Consider the following 23547-nt stretch of genomic DNA (forward strand, 5'->3'; position numbering starts at 1 on the left):
CTCTCACAACCCTCCAACTCCTCACCCTAACACCCACCGTAAACTTGCCCTAGTTGTTGCCCCTCTCTCTCACCCTCTACCCAAGCCTGTCCCTCTGCTTCCTGCTACTGTCCCTGCCTCAGCTGTTCTCACTGCCTCCCAGTCAGGTACTGAACTAACAGGTCTCACAGCATGAAAACCATTAGGACATGGGAGGGCAACTAGCTCCAAGACGTCAGCCTAGTTTCATCAATAAAACCATTCTGGACAGTTTGTCCCTTGACCGACACTACCTGTTGGCAAAGCACTGAGACAACCACAATATTCCACGGACAAATGTAGCTTTAACTAAATTCATTTCAATGCCTGTGAGCAGTGCTGAAGGCACAGTACCAATGAAGTGGTGTACTTAGCTAAGAATATATCCTGCACAAAGTACCTGTTGTCTGTAGACAGAATGACACATTCTGTTGCATATGTAATGGAGTAGAACGTTCTGTTACTGCTGCCAGTAAAATATCAGTTCTAACAACACTTACATACTGTATAAATCATGTTATGCACTGTTGAGTGCCGTAATTGTACACACTGAAATAACATAATATTGTACGTTATCCCCATGACATGATGTGTGTATGTGTGCGGGTTTTACAGAGATACAGAGGGGGTTGAAGACTCTCACAGAAGAGGACTACCACAGTCCTACTCTTGGTGAGACATTCATGTTCTCGCTATATTTATACTATCAGTCTAATGTGCAAACTGTACTAACCCCCAATTAAGCAATAAGGCCCGAGGGGGTGTGATCAAATCCAAATCAAATCAAATCAAGTTTTATTTGTCACATACACATGGTTAGCAGATGTTAACACAAGCATTTCGCTATACTCGCATTAACATCTGCTAACCATGTGTATGTGACAAATAAAATTGGATTTGATTTGATTTGGATTTGATCACACCCCCTCGGGCCTTATTGCTTAATTATAGCATAATCTATATGTTTTACTCCCTGATTGCTCTAGGTCCGAAACTGTCAGAGCAGCAGACAGCGTCTGTATCCAGTGAGACCGTTCCCCTGGCTCTGAGAGGGGACGAGTCTCCTCACTCCCCCAGGACCGTTGGCGCCATCAGGATCACAAACCAACAAGCCTCTGCTGAGAAAACTGCGGGGTTGAAAGATGCCAGTACTATTAAAGGGTGAGTTCCTAGTGATGGTACACCGTACGTACAGCCACTTCACAGCTTGGACCTCACACGTTGATTTTTAAATGGAGTTGTTGCTGTCTTGTTGCTGTGTGATGTAGTAGGCAGTGGTATTCAAAGTCGGGGTCTAGTGGGGTCACTGGGGAACTGCAGCGGCGTCGGCAAAATTAACAAAAAGTAAGAGTACAGATTATTGTATGGGACAATATCCAAACGTTTTTGAGAAAGATTATTTGAAAAATAATAATGAATTGAAAGTTATTTGTTGGTGTAAAAATTGCCTTTTTCGTCTCTATTGATTGCTATAATTTTTTACCTAACCATAAAATGGATGCCAATGGATACAAAAGTTTTATGGAGTGAAAGGAACCATTGCCATGATTTCAGCTTTACAGCAATAGTGCAGAGACACGCTGTAATCTGACCTCCTGCTTGATGGATCCCTGTTGATTCATAAAGGGCAGAAATAGGCCTATGTATGGCCTCAAACAGGGAGGATTGGTAAAGAGTGACATGGATGTCTCTAGTGTCTGGTATTTATACCCATAATTACTCACCCCCTCCCCTTTGTCTTGTTACACCTACTTTCATTTCACCTTCTATAAAGCACAACCCTCCCTAACACTACTGGTTCATGACCCTGCTAATGTGTGTGACCTGCCTGCTGTGTTCCCCGCAACCTCCCTGCTCTCAACGTCTGAGCTCTGACACCAAGTATATTTGTTCCTCAGTTCTGGGCAAGATGGCGACCCAGCAACTGGTGTTCCTGGCCCTATTCACACAGAAGTCTCAGCAGAGCTTATTCCAGCGCTCCCTCCTCCATGGCCTTTCTCTAGCCCAGAGACAGAAGCACCAGAGAGCACTACCCATAAAGAGCCCAACATCCTGGGAGCGTTTAGTGCTGATAACATGCCATTGGCTGAAAAGAAGCCTGACTTTAAACAGAAATCCAATGAGACCAAAGAAGTGCCTTCTCAACCTGTCAAACCAGAGGACAACTCTGCCTCAACCCCGGGTGAAAAACCTTTTAGTGCAGACAAGCCGCCATTGGCTGAGCTCAACCTTGATGACATAATCAGAGAGACGCCTGATCCGTCAGTCATGGCCGGTAACTTATTTTTGGAGGACAATGCAGATGAAGAAACATCAAAAGTGGGCGCAGTAAAGAGGTCACCATTCAGCCCCTTGATGACTGGAATGGATCATCAGGATGGAGGGTAAGTGTGACATTCCGTAGACAAGCACACACTAACACTGTGCTGCAGTTTCATCCTTTTTCCTCATCCTCATGTGATGATGTATAATAACATGTCATCCTTACAAGCCTAAACACTATACTGGGCTATTTTACAGACACTATTTGTGTGTTTATTGAAAGCTCCTCTTTGTTTCTCCTTAACACAAAAAAATATGTTTACCATTGCAAGTGTACTCACACACGTGCACATATATACACACACACGCGGACGCGCATGCACACACACACACGCGCGCACTTCTGAGAATAATATCTCCATTGATGCTCAGACCCTTAACATCAATGTCCCTTTCCACAGTGTTGAACGGACCGCTGATCCAGAGTCAACTGGAGTGCCAACATCAATGGAGCTCCACGTAGAGCACGGCCCAGTTGACACAAAGACACTTCCAGAGGTTGGAAACATCACGTGTGCAGCTGAGAAGCACGCCAAAGGCCTAGAGCAGCCCGTTGATAAGACGCACAGGAAACAGAGCCCAGTGCCTCATTCACCTTGTTTATATGACCTCAACAGGTCAGATGAAGACAAGGAAATTTTGAAAAGCATGGCTGCCCTGAAGGCAGGTCCTCCCAGCAAAGACAAGGAAATGAAAATGCCAATCAAAGCGAAAAGGCCATCATGGACTGAGGAGGTTATGGGCTCCAAAGAGAATGATAAGAAACAGATGGACCATCAACCCCGGGATGAGAAGGCCTCATTATCACAAGCTGATGAGCACAAATCAGCCACTCTAGAAGTTCAAGTGAACAAGAGTGTAGAGGAGTCACATAGTTCTGAATGGAACGCAGCGAAAGAGGAAGCAGGCTTTTTGGAAGAACACAGAAGAGATGCTAACTGTGTTCTGAAAGAGCGGTAAGTGAGAGTACATCTTATTAGCATTTTCCTCTCTACGAAATGTCCTTTAACCTTGTCAACCTTTCTATTGTCTAACTCTCATTTCCTCTGTCACACTCCATGTCCTGTTCCATGTCATCTTCTGTCTCTCTTTCAGTTCTTCTGACCATGTGTCATCAAAAGCAGAAACGCTTCCCTTGTCAGGCAGTGTCAGTGTAGATAAAACCATAGAAGTAGATGTACTATCAAACAGTAGTTATTCCATTTCTATGGGTAAAACCATTGATGCTACTCCAGTAAGCCTAGAGACACCCAAAATGCCTGATCCCCCGCAATATGAAGTCCTTGAACCTGTGATCCAATTGAGATTCACATTATACACCATAGCTGAGGATGCAATGGAGAATGTAGAACTGCCAGAGAAGACAGACCCACAGCCTCAGCCTCCAACAGTGGCCCTGGAGCAGCCAGAGGTTCCACTCTGGAAGGCCCTGAGGAGAAAGCTAATGATCAGGAACCAGAGCAGGACTCTGGAGAAGTGATGATTAAAGATGAAGTCCTCAGGGAGGAACAGGGGGAAGTAGATGAGAACATGTTAGTGCCAGATGTAGAATCACTGGAGACAGGGTAAGTGTGGAAGGAAGGGAGGCATCTCTGTAACACTGAGAGTAATTGATGACTTCAGGGATACCCCAGTTCAAGTTTGCCATATATGTGTGAATTATGGTCTGGTGGTAATCCTTGGCAATAGTTCAAATGTAAGACAAAACCTGGCCCTGTCCTACAGTTATTATGAGTGTCTGATCTGTAAGTATTCACTGTGTCATAATACTGATGTCCTTCACATATGTTTGCCCTCTCAGCTCAGACAACGATGTTAAACCAGAAGCTGCTATTATCAGAGTTGAGGGTGACAAGCAAATCATCTCAGATGAATCAGAGCTGCTCCAGATGCCAGCTTCCCCAGAGCCCACTACCCAGTCTTCAGCTACCCCAGAGCCCACTACCCAGTCTTCAGCTACCCCAGAGCCCACTACACAGTCTTCAGCTACCCCAGAGCCCACTACACAGTCTTCACCCTCCCCAGAGCCCACTACACAGTCTTCAGCTTCCCCAGAGCCCACTACACAGTCTTCAGCTACCCCAGAGCCCACTACACAGTCTTCACCCTCCCCAGAGCCCACTACACAGTCTTCAGCCTCCCCAGAGCCCACTACACAGTCTTCAACCTCCCCAGAGCCCACTACACAGTCTTCAGCCTCCCCAGAGCCCACTACACAGTCTTCAGCTACCCCAGAGCCCACTACACAGTCTTCAGCTACCCCGGAGCCAACTGCCCAGTCTTCTGCTACCCCAGAGCCCACTACCCAGTCTTCTGCTACCCCAGAGCCCACAGTGACCCAGTCTTCTGCTACCCCAGAGCCCACTACCCAGTCTTCTGCTACCCAGTCTTCTTCTACCCCAGAGCCCACACTGACCCAGTCTTCTGCTACCCCAGAGCCCACTACCCAGTCTTCTGCTACCCCAGAGCCCACAGTGACCCAGTCTTCAGCTACCCCAGAGCCCACTACCCAGTCTTCTGCTACGCCAGAGCCCACTACCCAGTCTTCTGCTACCCCAGAGCCCACTACCCAGTCTTCTGAATCACTTAGAAAACAGATGATTGAAGAGGAAAATGGTAAAGATAGTGTACCGTCAATATCGACTACACCCCTCCTGGATCTCCCTGCGAAGGCTGTCGGTAGCTTCACCATGGAGCGCACATTGCTGTTAGACACGCCTGTGTCAGTGGAAGGAGACATTTCTCCAGCTGGAGAGTCAGATGTTAAGAAGAAAGAGGGGCCGTGCGATATGAAGCGTCCTCCCAGTAGGGAGGCTGTAACTGAGGCAGAAAGGCCTCTGTGGGCTACTTTAGAGGAGGAAACTAAGGAGAAGGGGACAGAGGGAGTAGGCATGAGCACATTGGAGCCAAGAAAGAATACCTTGCAAACAGGGTAAGTTACTGGGGGTTGAACACATCACAGCATGGCATAAAGTGTCTGTGAGGCACATTTACACTAGACATGCATAATTGTGGTGGTGTTGACATTTAAAAAATGTTTTAATGCTCGCCAACAAGTGCCAATAACACTGCGTTTAGGCTATAACTTTTCTGGACACTAGTCATTTTCCCCATATTACAAGTCATTACCTATGGATCATGACTCTATGGATTCCAGTCCTTCTGTTGGTTTCAGATTAGTGTCCAATCAAGTGTGTCATTTCATATCTGTATCCGTGGCAGCCCATATAGACAGGTGTCTGTAACAGAGATCTACATTACTGAGTACCTATAGGACATTTTCCTCCCATCTCCCTCCGAGTAAAATAGAGAAACATACATTTACTTTCACTGTGACAGTTCAGGAGCCTTTGACACACCATTGACTGAGGAGGCCCAATTCACCCTTCTAAGAAAAATAGATTGTATCTGTAAAAATGTGCTGTTGTCCACACTGAGTGTGAGGAAGATGCAAGTCAGTCAGGTTCTTCCAAGGACACCCCAACAATGAGCAGCAGGTAGATCCAGTGTCAAAGAAGAGCGCTGAGAGCACATCGGAGGTGTTGGAAGATGAGCAGGTTCCTGTAGCTGTACAGGAGGAGGGTCTTGATGTTGATGTCTTCATGAGAGAATTAGTGGGTGCCCTGTACAGTTTAGTCATTTAGCAGATGCTCTTATCAAGATGCTCTTATCCAGCGACGGTGGGTTTGTGCCCATAGGCGACGTTGTTGCCGGTGATATCTGGTGAGGACCTGCCTTACAACAGGCCTACAAGCCCTCAGTCCAGCGGACAGTCTGTGCGTTCCTGGTGTAACTCGGGCAGTTGTTGTTGTCATCCTGTACCTGTCTCGCAGGTGTGATGTTCGGATGTACCGATTCTGTGCAGGTGTTGTTACACGTGGTCTGCCACTGCGAGGACGATCAGCTGTCTATTCTGTCTCCCTGTAGCGCTGTGTTAAGCGTCTCACAGCACGGACCACATCTGCAGTCCTCATGCCTCCTTTCAGCATGCCTAAGGCACGTCACGCAGATGAGCAGGGACCCTGGGCATCTTTCTTTTGGTGTTTTTCAGAGTCAGTAGAAAGACCTCTTTAGTGTCCTAAGTTTTCATAACTATGACCTTAATTGCCTACCGTCTGTAAGCTGTTAGTGTCTTAGCGACTGGTGCATGTTCATGAATAGTTTATGGTTCATTGAACAACATTTACATTACATTTAAGTCATTTAGCAGACGCTCTTATCCAGAGCAACTTACAAATTGGTGCATTCACCTTATGACATCCAGTGGAACAGCCACTTTACAATAGTGCATCTAAATCTTTTAAGGGGGGGGGGGGGGGTGAGAAGGATTACTTTATCCTATCCTAGGTATTCCTTAAAGAGGTGGGGTTTCAGGTGTCTCCGGAAAGTGGTGATTGACTCCGCTGTCCTGGCGTCGTGAGGGAGTTTGTTCCACCATTGGGGGGCCAGAGCAGCGAACAGTTTTGACTGGGCTGAGCGGGAACTGTACTTCCTCAGTGGAAGTACAGTTCCCGCTCAGCCCAGTCAGAACAAGCATGAGAACAGTGTTTAAACCCTTTATAATGAAGATCTGTGAAGTTATTTGGATATTTAAGAATTATCTTTGAAAGACAGGGCCCTGAAAAAGGGACGTTTCTTTTTTTGCTGAGTTTAGTTGCAAAGTAGCTCAAATGTAGTAAGTAGTTGTAAAGTTGCTAATTAGCTAAAAAAAAAGCTCTCTACAACTGAAGAGACTGGCAAGATAAGCTTAGTGGAGACTGTGGCGCAAGAGATGGTTAAAGGACCCAACCAACAAAATTGAGCAAGAGGCCGAACCACTGAAGGAGACCACCAAACTACATAAAGACACTGCCAAACCACTGAAAGAGATCACAGAACAACTGAATGAGATCACAGAACAACCGAATGAGATCACAGAACAACTGAAAGAGATCACAGAACCACTAATAGAGATCACATAACCACTAAAGGTCACAGAACCACTGGGGGAGATCACAGAACCATTGAAGGAGATCACAGAACCACTGAATAAAATCACAAAACCACTGAAGGAGATCACAGACCACTGACGAAGATCACAGAACCCCTGAAAGAGAAGACTGTGGGTAAACCAGGGTAAACCAGAGAGGGATGTGTTACCACCTCTAGAATACAAAAAGGATTCAAAAGCTGTACAGACGATTTCCCACTGCTGAGAGAAGCAGAGCTGGAGGAAATAGCTTATGAAGAGTGCTTGGAAGAAAATAAAGATGAAGCCACCCCCATCGTTAATGGCGCTAAAGTCTGTAAGGAGACGATCCAGTGTTCATCCCTGACAGCAATTCAGATGAGTTGGAGTTTGAGATGGGCAAGAGGATATGGGCACAGTGTGGCTAGCAGAGTTTTACATACAGTAGATGGAGGGTAAGTGCCTGAGCTCCTGTCGCTCTCTGCACTACTTTCCTGCATGGTTTAATGAGGCAGATTTGATTCATGCCATAGGAATGGAGCTCTGTCAAGTTTTGACTGGCTTTGTGTCTTCAGACATTTGGAGTGGTACAGTATTTTCTTTATGCTGAGTGATCTTGTAAAGATTTCTCGTAAAGTTATTTGTCATGAACTTGTGTTTTTTATATCTTTGTGCGTAAAGTCTACTACCATGCCTGAGGAGAGAGTTGAATTGTTGGATGTTAGTGCTGAATGAGCATGTGAACTGAACCCAATGAAATGTTGTTCAGGGAATGTAACTGGACGTTACCTGATAGTGAGCTTGCCGTGTTGATGTTTACTGTTGTCTTTTGTCTGTGACATTGTTGAGGATTGTGTGGTCGTCTGCATTTTGGGGAATTTATTGAATTGCTATTGTAGCCATGCCAGATGGCTAACATTGATATCTCTGTTTCACAGTCCAGGGGTGCTATCTTCTTCACCACCTGCTGAACATGAGGACACACGCCCTGATGGTTTGTCCATACAGCAGGCCATGTCAGTGTTGTCCCCTCCTGCAGGACCTTTTGCCAGGACCATTGAACTGGAACCACTTCCCTGTCATCGCAGCAAAAATAGAAATATCACTCCTCCAGTGCCTCTTCAGGAAGTAGGCCCAGAAAGAGTTAGTCAAGACACGGCACCTGTTGCCAGTTGCCTTACTCCACCAAAACAAAACAAACTGTCCCTCCACCAGATAATACAAGTAATGAGGCAATGGCCCAAGACAGCAGCACAGATAGCTTAACAAAGGAGACCCTTAACACTGATGCTAAAGGAAGACATTCCAAAACCACTCATCCTCGCCATGGAAACAACTTCTTCAGATAGCATTCTGGTGACAGTCAAGGAGAAGGGAGCCAATGACCAGCATTGACCAGGAGGATGACAATGAGAAAGTTATCTCTGTCAACTCAGTGGTCCCATGGCCTCTACCACCCTCTCAACCTGGAACATCTACTACATGTCCCAAGGTCCCTCACATAAGCCCTGCAGAACCCCCCAAAGACGACCTAAGCCTCATAAAGGAGGAAAAGTTGCTACTGGCTAATATTAGTCAGTTGGCAGAAGAAGAGACATCAGATGTACCTGTGCCTGCCCTCTGTGTCAGAAAACGCCTGATCCCCTTCTTGCATGAGGAAGACCTCTCTCTGAACCCAGAAGATCTCCCAGGGCCCGAGGCCAGTGAGGAGCAAGAGACTCCATCACCAGTAATCCCCCAGGAAATCAGTCTAGACAGGCCTGAGTCAAACCACCTAGATGGAAGGAAAGGTCAGCAGGAAATCATTTGTGAGCCCTCTACCATAGCCACCTCCTCATCAAATAGTAACCCATCAAAGACTATTACTGACACTAGTCATGGACAGGTTCTGGAGGACCTGGTGGCAACCACTGAGAGTATGACATCAAACTCCACTGTGAACTTGACAATCCACCGAGGACAGAAACAGGGACAGATACCCCATCTGTCCCTGTTTCTGTCCTCGGTGGATTGTCAAGTTCACAGTGGAGTTTGATGTCATACTCTCAGTGGTTGCCTGTATCCTGTTGACAGAGGACTTGACGCTCGCTACCTTTCTCTGTGCCACTGCCCAAGAGGAGTGCTTGTTATTGACTGAATTAGCAGAGACAGTCTCCCATAAGAATGTGACTGAATCAGGGGTTGAGGAGGAAGAGAAGGGCCTTGAGATAGAACAGGATACCACTCTTTGCACTGTAGATTCATCAGTGGATCAACAGTAAGTTGGCAGAACAATTTGAAGTTAATCAGATCATGTCATCTGGCTCTTGTAACTACTTGCACAGTTAAATAATATTCACATTAATCCGTGCTTAACTTTAAACAGTTTTTGTTTGTTTTGCAGGATATTCAGTAATCTCCCAAAAATTGGGACAGTTACAATTTTGTTGTTGTTTTTGCTCTGTGCATCAGCACTTTACATTGGAAATGATACAATAACTGTGCAGACTTTCAGGGGTTTTTCATCCATATCGGGTGAACTGTTTAGAAATTAAAGCACTTTTTGGACATTATTGGGACTAATTCACTTATGTGTATTAAAGTAGTAAAAAGTGAAGTATTTGGTCCCATATTCCCAGCACCCAATGACTACATAAAGCTTGTGACTCTACAAATGAGTTGGATGCATTTGCTGTTTGTTTTGGATGTGTTTCAGATGATTTTGTGCCCAGTAGAAATGAATGGTAAATAATGTGTCCTTTTGTAGTCACTTTTATTGTAGATAAGAATAGAAAATGCTTCTAAACACTACATTCGTGTGGATGCTACCATGATTATGGATAATCCTGAATGAATTGTGAATAATGATGAGTGAGAAAGTTATAGATGCACAAATGTCATACCCCCAAGACATGTTAACCTCTCACCATTACCAATAACAGGGGAGGTTAGCATTTTTGGGCGGGTATGATATTTGTATGTCATTTCAAATCCGTGTTTGTCTTTCCCAATCATTTTGGAGTGTATAACTGAAACTTGCCTTTGCTGTCCCATCATCTTATTTCTCCTATTTCTGTCTCTATAGATCTGAGACGGCTGAGGGGGGGGGAAAGTCCAGTGACCTGGCTGTCCCAACAAGATGCTCTAAGAAAGCTTCTCAGCCATCCTCACCAGACACCACAACCCAGGGTAACATCCAGGGTAACATCCAGGGTAACTCAGGCAGTGAAGAGCCACAGTCCAATGGACAGACCCCAGCAGATAAGGAGGTCCCTTCTGGTCAAGCGTCAGATACGGTTGTTCCTCCTCGACGCAGCAAGAAGAAACCCCTTTCCTTTCCTGTGGTCTTCCAGGAAGTTGCCCCAGAGGCCTCCACTCCCCCTGCGGACAAGGACGAAGCCCATGGGAAGGATGTGTTCGTCCTCATCCAGGAGGTACATTTATTTTTTTACAAGTGAATATAAACAGTTAATTATATTTAAAACACAGCTGAACATTGAATATGTTAATGGGAATGTCACTTATAACAGGTCTCTCTCCCTCTGTTCCTCTCTCTCTCTTTTCTCTCCTTCACACCCTGCTCAGATGCCTGGTCCTCTGCCCAGTCCTGGTCTCGTGTCCTCCAGCAGGTCTTTACTGGAGTGGTGCCAGGTGGTTACACAGGGTTATAAGGGAGTGAAGGTCACTAATTTTAACACCTCCTGGCGTAATGGTCTGGCTTTCTGTTCCATCCTACACCACTTCTATCCCGACAAGATGTAAGCACTTGATCACTAATCAGATAAATCATCCACAATATTCGATCCTAGTCTGAATGTGAAATGTCGAGCAACTTTATTAGTAGTCCACGCATGTACTTTAAACCCACCCATACAGCTGAATGTAGGAGAGGTAGAATTATTCCATCTCCTTACAGGAAATAGGATAGAAGTTCTCACAAAATAGTAGAAAATGTCCTCTCCGTCCTTCTATTAACTACTGATGTTTTTCTTAGAGCTTTTGAGGCACTGGAACCCAACGATATCAAGTTAAACAACAAGAAGGTGAAAACGTCAATGAGCTTATTGATGACATATTTACATAATTATACATAATGTCTATAAGGAACACAGAAGTCGTTGTTTTTTGTGCTGACTATTCCCTCTCCCACAGGCCTTTGATGGCTTCGCTGCGCTGGGCATCTCCCGACTGCTGGAGCCCTCAGACATGGTGCTGCTCTCTGTGCCAGACCGCCTGATCATCATGACATACCTGAGTCAGATCCGCACCCACTTTACGGGGCAGGAGCTGAGTGTTCTTCAGATAGAGCACAACAGCAGCCAGTCCAGCTATGCAGTGACTGAGCCCAGTGAGGGTTCTGATGTGGATGCTGCTGCTCGCTTCTGTGCCCGCAAGTTACAGGAAGGTAGCATCTCCCTGGAGGACGGTGCTACAGAACAGGCTTCTAAGCCCAATGGGAGCCTAGTGCCACCCCCCCGGACTAAACGGGTGACAAAAGTGGAAGAGAAGGGAAGCGTAGCTGGGGATTTGGATGGGGGAATGGGAGAGACACAGACCCCCGTGCCTCCACCCAGGTCACACACCTCTGCAGCCAAATCAGGATTTGGTCACGTAAGAGACGCCGACCTGGTGAAGAAAAGGCGCTTGCGGCTGAAGAGTGAGTCCATGGATGAAGGGGATGTGGTGGAGCAGCAGAGTAGCACATCTAAGAGCACAGAGGTACATGCTGAATACTCTCCCAGCTTTTAAAACTGTTTTCTTGTATTTGAACAGAGATTGATGTTCAATTAATGCGCTAATGTTTTGCTATTTAAACCAGGCCATGTTTCTCTTTACCTATCATGTCTATTGTGTTTGTGTCTCCTGTCCAGTCAGCTGAAAGTGTATCAGACAGAGAAGTGAAGAATGTCTCCTCAGAATCCGGTAGGAGGTTTACCGGGAGATTTTTACCTGAACTGAATGAGCAGACAACAGAAAAGGACCATGCGTAAAGCATGATATGAAAGGCTGCATACTCTGAGTTTTTTCTATTGTTGTTGTAAATATACTAATATGCAGTCTCGCTGTTTGGTCTGTGTGTAGAGTCAAGGAGCCCAGCACAAGTCCAGGAGTCCAGTGTCCCAAGCCAGGAGGAGGATACTCTGGTCAGTTCAAACCTTTGCCTTGACTTCACATTATTATCCACTTGTTTTTCTCTTTTGGTTTAGGCCACCTTCTCTCTCTCTCTGTTTAGCTTAAAGGCCCAGTACAGTCACAAATCTGATTTGCTGTGTTTTATATACACTGAGTCTACAAAACATTATGAACACCTGCTCTTTCCATGATGTAGACTGACCAGATGAATCCAGGTGAAAGCTATGATCCCTTATTGATGTTACTTGTTAAATCAACTTCAATCAATGAAGGGGAGGAGACAGGTTAAAGAAGGATTTTTAAGCCTTGAGACAATTGAGAAATGAATTGTGTATGTGTGCCATTCAGAGAGTGAATGGGCAAGACAAAATATTTAAGTGCCTTTGAACGGGGTATGGTAGTTGGTGCCAAGCACACCGGTTTGAGTGTGTCAAGAACTGCAACGCTGCTGGGTTTTTCACACTCAACTGCTTCCCATGTGTATCAAGAATGTTCCACCACCCTGGACATCGAGCCAACTTGACACTCACTGTGGGAAGCATTGGAGTCAACATGGATTTCTCTTCTCCTTTATTCCTGTTTCTCCCTCTAATCTCCTGACCGTTTTCTCTTTGTCGTCTATGTTCATCTGTGTGTCTGTCCTTGCATGTCCGTTTTGGCAATGTGTGTCGCTGTATCTTCATGGTCCGCGTCTGCAGGACACCAGTCAGTATGTGCTGAGTGAGCTGCAAGCCCTGGAGACTGAACAGAAGCACATCGACAACCGAGCAGGCATCGTGGAGAGGAGACTCAGAAGACTGATGGAATCAAGTGAGAAACAGAACAATATAAAAAAGTGGCTGTAAACCTAACAGGAAGTGTCAGGCTTACCTTTATGTGTGCTTATCAAAGGCCACAGGTGACTTTTCTCAGTAGATATAACAGGGTCTAACCTCTGAGGTGTCATGTGTTGTGTCCTTGCTCCAGGTAGCGACCGTGACGAGGAAGAGAAACTGATCCAGGAGTGGTTCACTCTGGTCAACAAGAAGAACGCCCTGATCAGGAGACAGGATCATCTGGAGCTGCTGTAAGACACAACACACCACTCACACATCTATTATTCTTCAGAATACGTAACATGATTATATTACGAGGAAATGGTTTGAACTGAAATGCGCCATATTCTGTGTGTGTGCCCAGCAGACGGCAGCTAATTGAATGTATTGTATTTAACAGGCAGGAGGAGCAGGACTTGGAGAAACGATTTGAACTACTGAATAGAGAACTTAGAGCCATGATGGCCAATGAAGGTTAGTGAGTCCAATGCATAAACACAACCTTGTTTACATTGAACACAACCAGTGAGACGACTGTAGACCTATAGCAGTTGTGTGTGTATATATAATGACTATGATATTGTCTCTCATCCCTGAAAACAATAGAAAGGCCCACACACTTAATATGCTCCAAATTACCACCTTTATTGACAATGTTTTGATCCAGATCTGACCTGAAGAAGATCCTTGTGGTTTGAAACGTTGTCATATTCGGTGTGTGAGCTTTTCTGTTATAATACTACATTTTTTAAGGACGTGCATATGACCACAAATGTTCTATCTTGCCTCATCCCCCTTCTCTTCAGAGTGGCAGAAGACTAAGGCCCAGCAGCACCGGGAGGAGCTCCTACTGCAGGAACTGGTCTCTCTGGTCAACCAGCGGGACGAGCTGGTCAGGGACTTGGACGCCAAGGAGAGAGGGTGAGTCTAGCCCATCTGTTTGTTATACAGCCAAGCTTATGCAGTGTGACACACTAAGCATGCACACACATATTTTAAACGTTTACACACGTTTTAAACGATGCACTACTGTGTGGTTGTTTATGCGTGTGTGTGTGTGTCCTCAGTGCCGTTGAGGAGGATGAGCGTCTGGAGCGAGGGCTGGAGCTTAGACGCAGGAACTTCAGCAACAAAGACAAGTGTGTGCTGCAGTGAGAGTAGGGACGACAATGACAAATAGCGCAGTGCCTTAAATACCAACCCATCTAGAACTAAACCTCCTCAATCTCTGCTTCAAACCAAGCTCTCAGTCACTCAGCAACCTACAATATGAAACACTCCTAGACAAACATGTCACCACTTCAACAAATCCTTAACTGGGATTTTGGGACTGATGGTTAATAAACAATTATACCCCCGGGGGTGCTGGGGCTGTGTGCCTTCCCTTTTGGAGATACTTGAAGAAATAAATCCCTCTGTACCTTGAGGTAAGAGACTCTGGGAAGGTCGCCCATCCATGGAGTACTTTTGTTTGAGAAACGAGGACCTTTCCAATTCAGTCTGGCAATGTGCCTTACTCTGTCATTCAATAGACAGAAAGCCCACTGTACAAACAGATGTGCTGTGTACTTTTAGACTGCCATGAAGCTAAGAGGTTCAGATGTATAGGCCATCATGTTTACTTTTATGTATATAAACATCTCACTGATCTCATCAACAATATAAGAGAACTTTGCCTGAATGCTTTGATGGAACTGGCTATGAAATGAACGGTCTGGTGTTTAGACACAAAATAAATCAGTCCTCTGTGTATACAGGAAGGTTTGGTAACATCAGGCCTCTTTGTATACAGGAGGGTTTGGTAACATCAGCTCTGTGTATACAGGAGGGTTTGGTAACATCAGGCCTCTGTGTATACAGGAGTGTTTGGTAACATCAGCTCTGTGTATACAGGAGGGTTTGGTAACATAGGCTCTGTGTATACAGGAGGGTTTGGTAACATCAGCTATTTGTATACAGGAGAGTTTGGTAACATCAGCTCTGTGTATACAGGAGGGTTTGGTAACATCAGGCTTCTGTGTATACAGGAGGGTTTGGTAACATCAGGCCTCTGTGTATACAGGAGGGTTTGGTAACATCAGGCCTCTGTGTATACAGGAGGGTTTGGTAATATCAGCTCTGTGTATACAGGAGGGTTTGGTAACATCAGGCCTCTGTGTATACAGGAGGGTTTGGTAATATCAGCTCTGTGTATACAGGAGGGTTTGGTAACATCAGGCCTCTGTGTATACAGGAGGGTTTGGTAACATCAGGCCTCTGTGTATACAGGAGGGTTTGGTAACATCAGCTCTGTGTATACAGGAGGGTTTGGTAACATCAGCTCTGTGTATACAGGAGGGTTTGGTAATATCAGCTCTGTGTATACAGAAGGGTTTGGTAACATCAGCTCTGTGTATACAGGAGGGTTTGGTAACATCAGCTCTGTGTATACAGGAGGGTTTGGTAACATCAGCTCTGTGTATACAGAAGGGTTTGGTAACATCAGCTCTGTGTATACAGGAGGGTTTGGTAACATCAGCTCTGTGTATACAGGAGGGTTTGGTAACATCAGCTCTGTATATACAGGAGGGTTTGGTAACATCAGCTCTGTGTATACAGGAGGGTTTGGTAACATCAGCTCTTTGTATACAGGAGGGTTTGGTAACAGCAGCTCTGTGTATACAGGAGGGTTTGGTAACATCAGCTCTTTGTATACAGGAGGGTTTGGTAACAGCAGCTCTGTGTATACAGGAGGGTTTGGTAACATCAGCTCTTTGTATACAGGAGGGTTTGGTAACAGCAGCTCTGTGTTTTACTTTGGACCCAGATGTTTGATGAAAGACTCAAGTTCATGAGAGTATCATGTCTTGATGACTTCTGGTGATGACTTGTAATTGTGTTTTATCAATCTTTCTATTATTTATGGATTGGACATGTGCATGAGAAATGTTTGGGTTAGGTGTGTCATATTACAAGTGGCATGAACAGTCAGATCTAACCAGAAATGAAAGAAAAAGAGAATAGTGAATAAAGGTGAAACTAGTTGTAGACATAAGCTAGTAGTCCTACTTGGAAAACATACATACCATCCTGTATATAATACTGTATGTCCCTCTATTATTCTGAGTATCCCAAGTGTTGCAGCGGTCTAAGGCACTGCATCTCAGTGCTAAAGGTGTCACTACAGACCCTGGTTCGATTCCAGGCTGTGTCACACCTGGCTGTGATTGGGTGGCACACCATTTTCCCAGTGTTGTCCGAGTTAGGGTTTGGCAGGGGTCATTATAAATAAGAATTTGTTCTTTAGACTTGCCTAGTTAAAACAAATGTATATTAATTACCTGGCACTGCATGTTTTTTGAAAGATCTGTCAAATTGTCTAGTATTAATAGAGTCAACATTTACCAATAGCTTGTTCGATGTTATGTGCTATTTATCATAGATGATGATTACTATTATTCATGGTGTTATTAATATTATTTTCTTCTATTTTTTTCAACTATTTCAATTTTAGTTTTGTTTTCTGCATTGTTGGAAAGGGCCCTTAGGTAAACGTTTCATTGTTAGTCAACACTTCTTTCTTTTTTTACGAAGCATGTGACATTTTTTTTGGGGGGGGGGGGGGGGGGGGTAGATCTGAAAATGTAATGATGTGACAATAAAGTATTACTTTGTCCAAGCCTCTTTTTAAAAAGGATACGCAATGTTTTGTTTAAACCTGTGAGTGATACATAATGCATTTTAAGAGTTTGTTTGAATATGTTTTCTCTAAATTGTTGTCATATTAAATTATGTGGTACTTCTTCACTTTTTCGTGGATAGATATCATTGTGTTCGGAACATATCTATTATCTGGATCTTGCACTATTATTTATTACGTTTGTGCATGAAGAATAAATACGCCTCCTTTGGTGGTTCAGAAAATGTGTATTGTAAGGAAAGAAAGTTTAATTGAACAATTAGCTGCCTACCGTAATGTAGGCATATTATTATCATGTATTTATTTTCAGAGTTTCAATGAGTTGTAAAAATGTCTCTGAGAACTCTGCTGAATTCTCTCAATTGAAGGTGAGCTAAATTAACCTAAGCTACTTAACGTTACTAGCTCGGAATTTGAAGTTGTTATATTATCATTAGTAGTCTATTATCAGGTCAAATCATATGCTTATTATTCATAATTTCTCAAATATTTATTAGCTAATCATTCAGTCGAATACGCTATGCTACAGCCATTGAATCTGTCTTTGAACGTTAATGGCTAGCTCGGTCCACGACATTATGTTATTATATTTTTGAAACATGGCAAATATTATTAATCAGTGACTGAAGTTTCGCGCTACCTGATATTCACTTCCGGACTTGGAGAGCGCTCAAAGCGTTTTAGAACTGCCTCTGAATAACGGGGCGTGGTTTTGGCTTAACTGCAATGGGGAAAAGAAAGACGCAGCTGGCCAGAAGAACGTTCAGAAGGACTTTGGCTGAACTACATTTTCCAATCGGTGTAGGAAAACTATTTAACGTCATCACTCACTGACACATGCGCAAACGGCTAGGGATGAGGACGAGTAAGCAACAAGTAAAGCGAGAACAACAAGGTAAACAAAGCCATGTTTACCTAGCAACACTAATTCTAGCTAAATTGGTTAGTCACCGAGCACTTGAGTTACTTACCTAACCAACAAGCTATACAAAACATTTTGGCTCGTGAAATTGCAGAACCATTTGCCAAACCAACGTTAGCTAATTTATTTTCTGTACAATAACGTTAGCTAGCTACAACAACAAGTCTTCTTTCCTACTACGATAGCAACGCAGCTAGCTACCAAGAAGATGAGTGTGTGACCCAGACAGGGCCAAGAAAACACAGATTTCGGACACCATGAATCCTGAATAGTGAGTAAAGTTCATGTTTAGGTGTTTTTGTTAGCTCCATATCTAATAACACCGATGATGTAACAAGCATTTTGTTGTATTCTTTATTCCAAGTACAAATGACATATCAGGCACAAATATTCGTTATATACAAATGATCAACAATCAACCATTTATATCACTACAGTACGTCAAACACGTCTACCGCAAAACAAAATACACAAGTAAAACAAGTGCCCTTAAATACATAGCTAGTTACAGTAGCTAACTGCACACACAAAAACATGAGATGTTTTTCTGAGTGAAAACCAATGTAGCTGGCTAACTAGCCACTGTTAGCTTGCTAACGTTAACGTTAAATCACAAATCGCTGCGTCATCTTTTGTTTACGTACTAGCTCGCTCTGTGCCTTACATCTGCCATCATATCGGGTTGTTTTGGTACAATATTGTCATGATCATAGCAAAAGCAATGCTGACAAAACCATGTATAATATTGTTGATCTAGTTAGTTGTCTCTTGCAACGTTCTATATTTAAGCAATAATGCCCGAGGAGGTGTTGTGTGTATATATGGCCAATAAACCACGGCTAACACGGAAACCAAACCGGCTGGGCGCGTGCGCTATCGTGCATTAATTTATTTTGTAACGACATTAATTTGGCGACAGGTCTGAAAGCATTGAACCTGTATGGCTAGTTGGCTTGCACTTGCTAGCTAATTTGCCCTATTTAGCTAGCTTGCTGTTGATAGCTAATTTGTCCTGGGATATAAACATTGAGTTGTTATTTTACCTGAAATGCACAAGGTCCTCTACTCCGACAATTAATCCACACATAAAACGACCGGCCGAATCGTTTCTAGTCATCTCTACTGTATTTATTTTGCTCCTTTGCACCCCAGTAATTCTACTTTGCACACTCCTCTACTGTCAAATCTACCATTCCAGTGTTTTAATTGCTATATTGTATTTACTTCGCCACCATGGCCTATTTATTGCCTTTACCTCCCTTATCTCACTTCATTTGCTCACATTGTATATAGACTTATTTTTCTACTGTATTATTGACTGTATGTTTGTTTTACTCCATGTGTAACTCTGTGTTGTTATGTGTCGAACTGCTTTGTTTTATTTTGGCCAGGTTGCAGTTGTAAATGAGAACTTGTTCTCAACTTGCCTACCTGGTTAAATAAATAAAATCTCTCCTCCCAGGCTTTTTCATCTTTAAACTTATATGGTGATTGGCATCTACACTTTCATAGTATTACCACGACAACCGGAAAATAATTGATGTTCATTTGATGAATTTATTCATAGTATTTCATCCTTCCACAAGATGTAGTCCTGAAACAAATCTAGGGTTGCTACCAAGCCGGCTGGTCGTTCCTTCTATTGGTTCGGTTGCCAGAGCTGCGACCCAGTCGTTCAGTTCGTTCTTTTTGTTCTGTATCTATGGACGCGACCCAGTCGTTCATTCTAAATGTTACATTGCCGTACTGGCTGGCAACGTTCTTATCCCTTGCTAGCTAGACAACTACTGCTAATTTAGTCACGTCAAACAGTGCAGACAGAATAACAACAATAGCTGCATTCGTTTAAGCTGTTTTCTAGTGACATTTATTTGGATACATCTATAACAATGAGCTAAGGAGGCACAATTTCGCCTGGTGTAGAAAACGTGCTCTCTCTTCAGGACACTGTTGTTCAGAGGAGCTAGCCAACAACACAGCTAACACAATCACTTCAAACTGAAGCTGGAAAGACTGCAAACTAATTGCACTTCGTTTCGATTGACCTTGTTTCAAATGACATTACTTTGTATATATCCATAAAAATTATGCCAGCTGATTCATGATTTTGACTGGCTGAGAAATGCTGCCTGCCTCTCTTCCCGACTCCCGACCCCTAAAGGTTCAGTACTCTGGGACAGTTGGAGATCGATTTTGAATATTGAAACAATGTTGCAAATGTCAGAGACTGTGACAGCAAGGTTTATACAAATCTCCGCTGTTAAACTAAATGTTAGTCTAAAAGAAGTGTGAGATAATGTCTAGATGCTTTTTATAGTGGAGATCAAGTTTATAGCTTTCCTGCCTGGGCTGATGAGACAGTGGATTGTGCAGTTAGATGGAACAGAGTAAATAGGCATTTTAACATCATAGATTTAGCCGGTAGTAATTTGTGGATTAGGCACCTGCTGGAATGCTCTTTTAACCAATCAGCGTTCAGGATTAGACCCACCCGGTTAGATAAGGTCTGTCAGCCAATCAGCATTCAGGGCTCGACCCACCATGTTTATAATTTATATTTTCCTCTTTTGACATTTCTTTGCACACCCATGCAACTGTAGCTATAATAACATAGCTAATTTCAGATGGAAATGACAGCATTGCATATGAACTTAGCCTAACTCCCCAGAGACCCAGATGAAAGGCAATGCTGGGGGCTTGATTGAATAGATTTGTTGGTTTGTTATTTAATGTTCCCTGACCTGGTTTCCCCCTAGTGACTACCTGTTCAAGCTGCTTCTGATTGGTGATTCAGGGGTGGGAAAGTCTTGCCTCCTGCTTCGATTTGCGGTAAGAACTATCAGTCTTCAGCTTTACATCATTTGGATGGATACTGTGTGTCCATTTGTTGACTAAAGCTATGTTTTTATGATGCTTTTCAGGATGACACCTACACAGAAAGTTTCATAAGCACCATCGGCGTGGACTTCAAAATCCGAACTATTGAATTGGATGGCAGGACCATCAAACTACAGATTGTGAGTTGAGTCAGCAGCTCTGGCAGCTGTCCTGGGAAGTTTAATTGCAGTTCATGCTTTCATGTAGTGCGATAACTTATACATTTTAAATTGTCTTTAGTGGGACACTGCTGGTCAGGAGCGGTTTCGCACCATTACCTCCAGCTATTACAGAGGAGCCCATGGTATCATCGTTGTCTATGATGTAACAGATCAGGTTAGTGACGCCCCTCCACAAAGAACATTAATTAACATCTATGAGTCAACCTGCATTTATTGACAACCCGTAACTGAGGTATTTTCTCTTTCTAGGAGTCTTACAACAATATAAAGCAGTGGCTGCAGGAGATTGGCCGCTATGCCAGCGAGAATGTCAACAAGCTGCTGGTGGGTAACAAGTGTGACCTCACCACCAAGAAGGTAGTAGACTACACGACAGCCAAGGTGAGTCCTCAGGAAACTTGGACTCTCATACAGATTAACCACAGTATTTGGGTATATTATACTCTGTAGCCTTAGTTTGTTGTAGTTTACATCAGGGCCTAAAATTTACTTTTTGTCTACCAGCCACTGTGGCAGGTAAATTAAGAAAATATACTAGCCACTCAAATATTTTCACCAGTCAATTTTTTGGGGCCATAAACAGATCACCATGCTTTGTAATGTTTCTAAAACAAGAAATGTAAGAAGTAATGTGGTATATTGCTCAATTTAGTTTTTTTGTGGCGTGAGTCTTTTAAATCAAAATATCAGACTACATTTTTTATCTTCCCCTTTAAGGGCGGGACATTACCGTGGTAACAGGAAATGAGTAGTGTCCTGTGTCTGAGATTTTTGATCTGGCTATAGAGCGCGTCTTCACTATCAGTTGAAGCAGCAGACTCAAACTAACATTGAAAAACAACTGAGCTTGAGGACTAAGTCTCACTTTGTAGATTTGTTTAGGGTAAATTAGACCAGCTTTTATGCCTGTGCAGAGCGCCTCAATTAATCCATCAGCACTTCACTCAGTGTGTGCACAGCTCCCCTGCAAGGCAATGTTGCTGCGTGAGGAGGGGTATAGGATTCTTATTTCTTTGTGCAATTAGCAGCTATTAAACAAAACGCAGAAATAATTTGAAAACAGCTACTGTTGCATTTTTTCATACTTTTCTCACTTTTTTATTTGTGAATGTAACGCTCGCATTGTAGAACCCTGCAAATTGACCACTTGCCAGCATGGCTGGGGAAATAGACATTCTTACCCGCTAGTACCTAAATCTACCTGCGTTTGGCGGGTGTTCATTTTATGCCCTGGTCGACAGGCTCAATTATCAACCCTTGGGAGACACTATTACTTGCAATGGAAGCACCCTACTACTGCAGTCAGACTGGTGATTGACTCATCTCACTGTCCTCAAACAGGAATTTGCTGACTCTCTATCCATCCCCTTCCTGGAGACCAGTGCGAAGGACGCAACTAACGTGGAGCAATCCTTCATGACCATGGCGGCTGAGATTAAGAAGCGCATGGGGCCCGGGGCCACGGCAGGAGGAGAGAAGCACAACCTGAAGATTGACAGCACTCCAGTGAGGCAGTCTGGGGGAGGATGCTGTTAGGACGGTCCTGCCCTCTCCTCTCAACCCCAGAGGCCCATGAGTAGAGTAACAGTATTGGGTTGAAGTTGGGGTACTTCTGACAGAACAGGAAAATATGGTGGTGGGATCTTCAAGAACTGGCTGACATTTTTTACCTCTTGACCAATGCCCGTAATTGAGTGAGTAAGAAAGTTTTGTGCTGAAGGAATAGTCCCCCCTCAACTCTTAAAAAAATAAGAAAGAAATTTCAACGATATGCACAGAAGTGGAAATAACTTAATAAAACAAATGTGATAAGGCATAACTGATGATTGTAACTAATCCAGCACTTTCTGTCTCTCATATGTATCACCATTTTTTTTTTAACACACACACATATATAGTGTGATTGAAAGAAATCATGGATGTTCTTTCAACTATGGTTGACTGTATTACTTAAGTAATAAGGCCTGTGGAGGTGTGGTATATGGTCAATATACCACGGCTAGGGGCTGTTCTTATGCACGAGGCAACGCGGAGTGCCTGGACACAGCCCTCAGCCATGGTATATTGGCCATAAATCATTGGGCCCGTGCACACAAACACAATATAGGGCTGCTGTTGAGGAAAAGGAGAGGACATGGTGAAGTCAAAACAGTTTTCGCAACCTGGGGATCACGTGGTAAATGGAAACCTGCCATCATGGTGTTCACATCTTTAATGTCTGATTTAATCATTGCTATATGATACTATTATTACATGGTGGTTTTATTACTGTGATGTTTGTTTGTTTTTGATTCTCTGTTTTCTAATCTAGAATGTGTATAATCAATTATGTTGTTGTTACCTAATGATTGAGTGCATAACCAAAGGCTGACAGCATTTGGTTCTTTCTGGAGTGGAAGCTGGCTATAAACAGGAGGGAAAGAAGGCATGTCCAATACTTGAGCATTTCATTTGACCTCACATCAATTCAGAATGCTGCTGTACCATCACAGCTTTACATGTTCCCTATACTATATGGGCAACCTCTGGTTGGTGTCTGACAGCTTCCATTTACATTACATTACATTACATTTACATTGAAGTCATTTAGCAGACGCTCTTATCCAGAGCGACTTACAAATTGGTGCGTTCACCTTAAGACATCCAGTGGAACAGCCACTTTACAATAGTGC

At 43.6% G+C, this 23547-nt stretch overlaps 2 protein-coding genes across 4 annotated transcripts in view; both read left to right on the forward strand.

Annotated features, from left to right (window-relative positions):
* Positions 1-17001, forward strand: part of LOC115101454 (EH domain-binding protein 1-like protein 1) — a 41028-nt gene extending 24027 nt beyond the window's left edge. For 2 of the 3 annotated variants that reach the window (XM_065004896.1, XM_029620947.2), the window contains 16 exons: positions 634-690; positions 1005-1179; positions 1917-2402; positions 2742-3296; positions 4142-5272; positions 10353-10701; positions 10853-11025; positions 11262-11310; positions 11420-11986; positions 12139-12190; positions 12350-12411; positions 13099-13210; positions 13367-13466; positions 13616-13689; positions 14022-14136; positions 14283-17001. In XM_065004896.1, coding sequence (XP_064860968.1) covers positions 634-690; positions 1005-1179; positions 1917-2402; positions 2742-3296; positions 4142-5272; positions 10353-10701; positions 10853-11025; positions 11262-11310; positions 11420-11986; positions 12139-12190; positions 12350-12411; positions 13099-13210; positions 13367-13466; positions 13616-13689; positions 14022-14136; positions 14283-14370 — 4145 coding nt within the window. In that variant the 3' untranslated portion in view covers positions 14371-17001. The remainder of the gene's footprint in view (positions 1-633; positions 691-1004; positions 1180-1916; positions 2403-2741; positions 3297-4141; positions 5273-10352; positions 10702-10852; positions 11026-11261; positions 11311-11419; positions 11987-12138; positions 12191-12349; positions 12412-13098; positions 13211-13366; positions 13467-13615; positions 13690-14021; positions 14137-14282) is intronic. The other variant, XM_065004897.1, reaches the window with a different exon arrangement.
* Positions 17002-17604: 603 nt separating this feature from the next.
* LOC115101455 (ras-related protein Rab-1A-like) lies at positions 17605-23312 on the forward strand. The gene is made up of 7 exons (XM_029620949.2): positions 17605-17789; positions 18002-18087; positions 20573-20645; positions 20738-20833; positions 20934-21029; positions 21125-21256; positions 22217-23312. The coding sequence occupies exons 2-7, from the start codon at positions 18074-18076 to the stop codon at positions 22409-22411; spliced, it is 606 nt and encodes a 201-aa protein (XP_029476809.1). The 5' UTR covers positions 17605-17789; positions 18002-18073; the 3' UTR covers positions 22412-23312.
* The last annotated feature ends 235 nt before the right edge of the window (positions 23313-23547 follow it).

Source organism: Oncorhynchus nerka, linkage group LG19 (genome assembly GCF_034236695.1).
Source record: "Oncorhynchus nerka isolate Pitt River linkage group LG19, Oner_Uvic_2.0, whole genome shotgun sequence".
NCBI lineage: Eukaryota > Metazoa > Chordata > Actinopteri > Salmoniformes > Salmonidae > Oncorhynchus > Oncorhynchus nerka.